The following is an 8,847-nucleotide window of genomic DNA, read 5'->3' on the forward strand; positions in this document are numbered from 1 at the left end:
ATAATTATTGATTAAAAAATATAATTTATCATAAAATATGGCTTATTTAGTCAATCTATCTTAATAATTTTTTAAATATAAATTAAAATTCATTCAGAAGAAAAATAATATAAATTATTATGAATTTTGGATCTCATTTGAACAAATTTAAACAAACTACAAAATGATTTTTACATTATAAATTCAATTTAGTATAAATATAAATTCAATGCCTCAAATGTAAATAATGTAAGAAATGGTGGCATTGCTCATCGAATGGGGAGTCCATGGACACGCAGAGAGCAGGTCAATGGGTCATTGTACAATTTCTGGCTCCGAGGAAGCTCAAGTCGCACCTTGAGCAGCGGCAAGAACTCCGGGGGACGAGAGGCCTGCGAACAGGGGCGGCAGCGGCGGCGTCAGTGGTTGGAAGTTCTTTTAATTTTAAATTCTGGAAATGGAGTGTTGCTCTTCTTTTATAAAGTTATCTTCAAGCTTTAACACCACAGTATGCAAGTCTCCACTAACCTGCAACAGTCATAGCAGTGGCTGTAGCAGGACTAGTTGCAGTAGTAGTAGAAGTCGGAAGAGGAAGAAGGGAAGTTTGGCGGTAATCTCTGCCTTCTCTTACCAGAAATTCATTCACTTCGCTTTGGATGAAACCAAGCGCCATACCCACTTGGTGCCTTCGCCTTTGCAGGTTCCTCTCTCTCTCTCTCTCTCTCTCGTTGTGTGAATAGTTTGAAATTTTTGTATGAATTCAATTAACAGTGAGATTTAGTTACCTATGGGTTTGCTTTCTGTTAATTTAATCTCTTCTATTTTCTGGGCTTTTTGGGTATTCGGTTTGTTTCTTTTTCTTCCGCGAAATCTTTAATAGGAGTGACTCTCTCTTTAGAAATTTGATGTTTTTGGCGTGATCCTTCCAAAGGAAAGCGTTTGTATTGCCTTCGGGTTTGCTCTTAGTTAGTTTAACGTCCGTTTGTCGTTCCTTTAGTTTGGGAATTCTAGAATCAGTTTTACCTTTTTCTATTTTGTTTCTAGGTTTGAATTTGACGTACTCTGTGGTAAAAACAAAAATTGGGTGTTGGTTGAATAACCCTGAGTTTGCGTTTGATTGCGTGATGTGATGAGAATGGAAAGGAGAACGAATAATGAAGGATATTTAGTTCTGTTGAGAACATTGGGCACTGCTTGGATTGGAAGCACATTGATGTTGTTTTGGTTTTCTCTCTACATGGCTTGGGGTATTTAGAAGTTGATGAATCATTAAAGTTTCCCTCGCTATTTCAAACCAGTAGGCTAATACTCCTCATTCCCATTTTTTTGAAATCTTACTTAAGATGTAGTTGTAGACAGGTACCCCAAAACTCAGGTTCAAAGCTGCTTAAAATTCTGAAATTTTTCATTGAAGCAAAGCTAGTGAATGAAAATATTTCAGCACTTAGGTTCAAAGACACTTACAAGTTCAAAATTATTGATTCTTTCTCCTTATATATATTTTGCAGAAGTACAAGTTCAAAAGTATTGATTCTTTTTCTTTCCTTATATATATTTTTTTGCAGAAGTCAACTAACCTTCTGCACAATGCATACAATTTAAGCAAAGGAAAAAGCTTTTGCTTTTAGGCACCTCTTTCCCCTTCCTCTCATTTTTTCCAAGGTTTATTATTTCAGGAACTTAAAAAAGTCTGTTGTCATTGCTTTTGTTTTTTTTCCCCAATTCAAAATACTGCATTGTTTTGTTGTTTTACCCCCTTAACATCCCCTATTCCCTGCAAAAAATTAAAATAAATAAACAAGTGAATACATAAATAAAGCACCTCCATCCCCTCTCCCTCCACCCCCTCTCTCACTTTTTTAAGGTATTTCAGAAGCTTAAATGATGCTTCTTCTTTTTTTTTCTTGGGTTATTGGCATTGTTTTTAGTGATTCTTTTCCCACTTCAAAACATGTAGAAATACCTTTACTTAAAAAAAGGGCAGCCCAGTGCACAAAGCTCCCACGTATGCGAGGTCCGGGGAAGGGGTGGACCACAAATACCATTACTTGCACAACTTATTTTCTCACAGCCCCTGTGTGATTGCTTTCTTTTTTTTTTTTTTTGGATGGTGGGGTGGATGGGGTGGGACTGAGCCATGGGAGGATTTTCTGTAGAATGCTACTTGATGATAAAGGTAGGTCATGCTGCCTCATGAAGATATTTAGATGCTTGTCTTATTCCATTCCTGTGAATGGATAACATCATATCACATCTTTCCAAGGCTTAAGAAACTAGCATGACTACAATCTGGGTCCTTTGCTCTCAAAATTAAGTTGAGACTCTGTAGAAATTAGCTTTTGAAGTTTTTCGGTACAGTTGTTGCCTCTTAGAAGCTATATTTTAATTTCCAGCTTCCAATTATTCTAGCATTGGTAGTATTTTCTTTCTTATACCACATTATGTTTGCTTTATACCTCATTGAGTGCTCCTATTTTGTTTACACTAAAAGCCTAGCATGATAAAATGTAGTTTACTTTTTGTTTTAACTTTTAACTGCTGTAAACATTTTGTATTATGCACAGAAACTCTGACTTGAAAGATATCATATCTTGACTCTTACACATTATTGAGCTTCGGCAAATCATTGGTGGTGTGATGGGCTACTCAATTTATATCAGATTGTTGTAAACTCGCTTGTTATTATTAGGTATCATTGATTGACACTTGACAGGCTGCTCCTTGTTCTATTGGTTTAATTTATTGTCACAAAGTATGTTAGCCCTGGGGAGTCCTCATGAGTAGGATTGATACAACATGGGGAGTAACAACTTGACCCAAACGGCCAAAAGTTTAAGCAAGTTTTTGGTCCATCCATGTTTATAAGCTGCTCATCCTCCACTGAATTTTCTAATATGAGAACTCACAAGTCACAAGTGAAAATTTTCAACAATCTCCTCCTTACTTGTGAGTTTCAACCACTCCCTCTTGAATGAAAGTCATTCTTAATCACTCAGCCATCACACAACCAACCAGGAGCTATTACTTTACTAATGAAAATCTAGGACGTCATAGCAGTCCATTCATCAATAGGATTAGCATCCGCAGGATCCACCATGCCTCTTTTGCAGGCCTACATCTTCGAAATCATATGTATGAACACTTGAGCCTCAAACTCTGATACAATTTGTTGGAACTACAGGAGTCCTTGTTAGCTTGATATATATGCACCAACCTGGCCCTTAAACTTAAGTCATTAGGTCTTGGGCTCATTTATGCATACAACCCACTCATCCTCCACTCAATTTTCTAATGTGGGACAAACTCACAAGTGGAATTTCTCAACAAAGTAAAATGTGAATTTATCCTTTTTGATGTTATCAGTTGTCGCAAAAAAGAAACCGCTAGACAATTAGTTCTACATGTCAACTTTTATTTATCATTCATATTACCCTCTTTATATACATCAAAAGTGTTATCATCTTCATTTGAGATGAACCAAGAATTGGAAATGTCTTGCATTGAAATAAATCATGGTTTCTTGGGGAGTTTTAATCTCTAAAACAAATTAGTAATGCACTAATTTAATTCAAAATTTACCATATGGATCAAGAATTTTAGCTGCAGGTATTTGAACTGAGTGCTGAAAATTTGTTTTAAGAACATAGCTAAATACTTAATTTATCCTAGTGTTTTAAATGCACTAACAGATACTCATACATTTGTATATGTGAATGCATTCGCATGTGTATTTTAGCCACTGTGTAGTTCAAGGATGATATCTAACTTTTCTGAGCCTATTCTTGATATGAGCCCTTTATTATCCCAATAAGATTCTTTTCCTTTTACATTATGCTGAGTGATATATGTAAAGTGAGTGGCCTACTTTTGGAATTATGGTCTAAGCTCATTATTCAGGCCTTCGGGTTTTCTGCCATCCTCTTTCCCTCCAATTCTTGACAACCAAGCATTTTCTATCATCAGGATAACTTCAGTTCCATGAGGGCCACAGATGGAAAAACAGAGCTTCAGATGCTATCATTCAAAGCACCCAAGATTAGGCTCCTCCGAAGTTTGTGCATTGAAGGGAGTGAAACCACACAGGTATCAATTTCTGTTACTTTGTTTCATTGTAGACCTATTAATATTTTTAATCTTTATGGATCTTGATTCAATCATCATATTTCTGTTGTTTGTGGTTGCCTTCTAAAACCATTCAGTGTGCCTATTCTTGCCCATTTGTGTTTTGTGCCTACAATATGGCTTCTCTAGGACTTCAAAACAATTTTCACCAGCACAAAGACAATTTAAGAACAAAATTTGGCTGCCTGTTGTATTGATAAATAACTGCCAAACTAATTTTTTTATTTTTTAAAAATTTGCTTCAAAGCTCCCTTATGGCAATCAATGATAGTTTTATATATGAAAATAATTTATTAAAGTGAAAAGCATTAAAGAGCAGAGAAGTCATTGTTTGACAAGAAGAGGACAAAAGAAGAAAACAAAAGAGAAGAAAATATAAATCAGTGTAAAAAATATCCCCTTCCAATCACATTGGAGATCTATTAAAGGCCCTCCCTTATAACTCGATCCATGGTAGTTTTAATTATTGGTCTTAGTGCACAAACATGTGGCGTAATTATTGAAGGGATTTTATGGGCATCATGCAAATAATTCAATATGAATCCAAATAACTCTTTAAGGGACACCAAAGGGGTCCAATGAATGCAAAACCATCTAGGATACGAAGGCAACAACATGGTCTGCACATCCATCTTACCGTGCTCTGTGAACCAGAATGCTGTTTTTAACCATCCATACTTTAAGTACAAGAGAGACATCTTGTCTCCTCAAAAGCTTTTCTTCTATTTCTTTTTGTCCACAAAATTCAAAAGACAATGCAAGGGATAAATTCTTGTTTTCCTTGCTTCTTTTCAAGTTCATTGCACCTGTCCAAGCCCACAATTTGTTTTTGATGGAACCAGAAACAACCTAACTAAATCCATAGACTGAGATTAGCATATTCTTTCTTATGAGTTGATAATTGTGACATGATGAATATTCTTCAAAGATATCAGAGCTGCCAGCTTAATCCATGTAAGCAAAATCTGTTCTCAGTTGTTAGACTGGAGAGTAGTAGTTCTTTTAATTTCTGTACACCTGGAAAGCTAGTGATAAGCTAAATTTATGTGGTCATTGGGATGCAATCATCTCTGGTGCCAAAATGACTAGTTCCACAGACATACACACGTGCACAAATATATATGGATAAGTATAGTTCCATCAAGGGAATAATTTTTTTTCCTAAACTTTCTTAATCCCCTTTATGATGATGGATGAATTGCTGATCTTTAGCTATGCTGGGGCGTTTTCTTGCAGAATGGAAATTTTCATCTCTTGAGAAGTGGCAACTTGAGTTAATATAAATATATATATATATATATATATATAATAATAAAACTGAAATAAAATGTTCATGACGTGCTTGTGGGTGTTTTGATATCTTTCTCAACCAAGAGAAAAGAACACAATAGAGGATTTGTTTGAAAGTCATAAGTTTGTGAAACAAGTTCCAATGCTTTCATCCTACCAGCCTAATGAAAGAATTATGCAAGACACAAGCCAGAAGAATTGTAGTTTTGTAATTTTATTTAATTTTCATTTTCTTTATTTTGATTATTTTATTTAGGCAATATCTTCAAGATTGTAGGATATTTTTATTTTGAAATTTAGTATTTTAGTTTATTTAGGTTCCTAAAATTACTAATGAAACTATAAGAATACTGTTTCGTATATTAATTTAAAAAACTGTACAATATGCCCTACTATATAATGTGTAATTAGCAGCTAAGTTAAGGAAGTAAAATCTTAGAATAAAGGAATATACAAGAATCACGGAAATCCCTATTGACTTGCACCCGTTCTATACATGCCTAAAATAAGACAGTCAAGAATCATTCCTTAATTATAGAGATCACGCATGACTCCTAAACTGTAGGGATTTCTACACTCCCCCTCAAGTTGGATCATAGATGTTGATCATATCCAACTTGCCAATGAAATCCTCAAAGAGTTGCCGAGCTAGTCCCTTGGTGAATGTGTCTGCAATCTGCTCCTTGGTAGGGACCATGGTTTTAAATCGCGGTAGCGGGTAGTGTAACGTAACGGTAACAGGTGTAACAGGAAGCAGGAGTAGCGGATGTTACATAACGGGAAGCGGGTGTAACGGCCGTGAATTTTTTTGAAGCACACACAACCTTGTGCATATTAACGTACTTGCATGTTTTAAGCTTTTGGCCATTCTTATAAAGGGTTTTAGTGTATTTTGGACCCTTTAGTTCGAGTAACTAAGTTATTTGGTAAGGGCAACAAGTTTACATTTGTTTTAAACCATCATTGATAGAAAATTACGTGTGCGTGCGTATTTATACTTCTCATTGTTCTTATCTGTGATAAATTCTTATGTGTGCTAAATGAATTAATAAAATAAAATACATTATACACTCCATTAGTCTATTAGACACATAAGACATACGAATAATATAAATATAAAATAGCTAGAAAAGAAAGAAGGTTGAAGTTGAAAAATAAAGAACATAAATATCACATTACTAATATTATTATAAAAAAATTCCTTACAAGTTAGTATTTTGAAATTGTTAATTAATGCATCTATTGTGAGTATTTAAAGAAAAAGCAAATTTTGTATCATTGTCATCCTCATTATAATCTTTTCCCCCTCTTGCCACTTGGTATATTGAGAATGATATATGAAAGAGAGAGAAAAAGTGAGAAGAAAAAGTAAAAAATAAAATATTTTTTTGGTGTAACAGTCTTGTAGCGGTTACGTAACGGCCGTAGCGGCCTTTACGTAACGGTCGCGGTCCGTAACGGCCGCTACGGCCGTGATTTTTCTTCCCACTGATTTCGCGGTGTGTAACGGTATCGGTAACCCAAAAAACCTTTACGTAACGGCGTTACGTAACGGTCGCGGCCTTTATTTAAAACCATGGTAGGGACATATGCAAATAGTTCCTTCTTCTACCTTTTCTTTAATGAAGTGTCTGTCAACTTCCACATGTTTGGTTCTGTCATGCTAGAAAGGGTTGAGAGAGATACTGATAGCTATCTTATTATCATAGTACAACTTGATAGGTAACTCTAACTCAGCATGTAGTTCTTCCAGTATCCTCCGCAGCCATAAACCTTCACATATTCCCTGAGCAACAGCTCTGAATTCTGCCTCTGCACTGCTCCTTGCTACAACATTTTGTTTCTTGCTTCTCCAAGTGACCAGATTTCCCCATACCAAGGCGCAGTATCCAGTTGTGGATCTTCTATCCTCTGTAGAGCTAGCCCAATCAGCATCAATGAATATTGCCACTTCCTTTTGTTCACTTCACTTGAACAATAAGCCTTTCCCTGGAGATCCCTTTAGATATCTTAGGATCCTGAAGGCTGCTTCCTGGTGTGCTTCTTTTGGAGATTGCATATGCTGACTTGCTGCACTTACTGCGAAAGTTATGTCTGGTCTAGTTTGTGACAGGTACATTTGTTTGCCGACTAATCTTTGATATTTCTCCCTATCTACTGGCTTCCCAACATCTTCTGTTCTTTTTCCAGCTTCAATAGGTGTGTCGCTTGGTTTGCAACCTAGCATGCCTGTTTCGGTCAGGAGATCAAGGGTGTATTTTCGTTGCGAAACACTAACTCCCTTCTTTGATCTAGCTACCTCCATCCCTAGAAAGTATCACATTTGCCCCAAATCCTTCACTTCGAATTTTGTGGCTAGAACTCACTTCAATCTTCCCATTTCCTCAATGTCATCTTCGGTGAGGATAATGTCGTCTACATACACAATCAAAATAGTCTTCTTCCCATTTTTTTGTTTGAAAAACATAGTATGGTTGGACTGTCCTTGATAGTATCCCTCTCCTTTTATCACCTTTGTAAATCTATCAAACCATGCCTTGGGAGATTGTTTGAGTCCATATAAGGACTTTCTCAGTTTACAGACTTTGGTTTCCTTGCCCCGTTTACAGAATCCAAGGGGTAATGTCATGTGCACTTCTTCTTCCAGCTCGCCATTTAGGAATGCATTTTTTATGTCGAGTTGTTGAAGTAGCCAATCTAGATTGGCTGCCAGGGATAGGAGCACTCGAATAGTGTTCAACTTTGCCATGGGTGCAAAGGTTTCTGTGTAATCAATTTCATAGGTCCGAGTAAATCCTTTTGCAACCAACCGGACCTTGTATCTTTCAACTGTCCCATCTGCTCGGTATTTTATAGTGAATACCCATTTGCAGCCTACTGGTCTCTTTCCTTATGGAAAATTCATAACCTCCCATGCTCCATTCTTTTCCAATGCCCTTATCCTCCATTACAGCCTCTCTCCATTCTAGAATTTCAAGTGTCTCCTCAATGTTCTTTGGAATTTTGACCCTGTCAAAGTTAGAAGTAAAGGCACGGTATCCCGTGGACAAGGTATTATAGGACACAAGTTTTTCAATTGGATGAAGGGTACATGAACGAGGATGTTTTCTGAGAGCAATGGGCAGATCAATATCATCATATTTATTAAGAGTAGGTTCTATTACTTGTTCTGAGTTGTTAGGAGGTTCTTGGTTGGGCTCTTGGTTGCTCGGAGCTGCCACCGGTTCTAACTCTCTTGATGCTTTGGGTATGAGTTTTTCATTTCCACTTGGCTTCGGCCTTCGTGAGTAGACTAGTAACTCCTTGATATTCTATTGTTCTATCTCTCCCCCTGAGTTTAAGTTTCCTTCTTTGACTGGCAAGGAAGTGGAGGAGGATGATAGATTGGTGAGAGAAAAGTCTAGGAAAAACATGTCACCATTGGAATTATTCCGAGTCTGAGACTTGCTCACATTC

General features: G+C 36.6%; 1 protein-coding gene across 4 annotated transcripts in view; it reads left to right on the forward strand.

Annotated features, from left to right (window-relative positions):
- Nucleotides 1–210: 210 nt before the first annotated feature.
- Nucleotides 211–8,847, forward strand: part of LOC131148975 (phytochromobilin:ferredoxin oxidoreductase, chloroplastic) — an 18,778-nt gene continuing 10,141 nt past the window's right edge. For 2 of the 4 annotated variants that reach the window (XM_058098970.1, XM_058098971.1), the window contains exons 1-2: nucleotides 211–679; nucleotides 3,943–4,062. In XM_058098970.1, the coding sequence (XP_057954953.1) occupies nucleotides 437–679; nucleotides 3,943–4,062 (363 nt within the window). In that variant the 5' untranslated portion in view covers nucleotides 211–436. The remainder of the gene's footprint in view (nucleotides 680–3,942; nucleotides 4,063–8,847) is intronic. The other 2 variants (XM_058098968.1, XM_058098969.1) reach the window with 1 other exon arrangement.

Source organism: Malania oleifera, chromosome 2 (assembly GCF_029873635.1).
Source record: "Malania oleifera isolate guangnan ecotype guangnan chromosome 2, ASM2987363v1, whole genome shotgun sequence".
Taxonomy (NCBI): Eukaryota; Viridiplantae; Streptophyta; class Magnoliopsida; order Santalales; family Ximeniaceae; genus Malania; species Malania oleifera.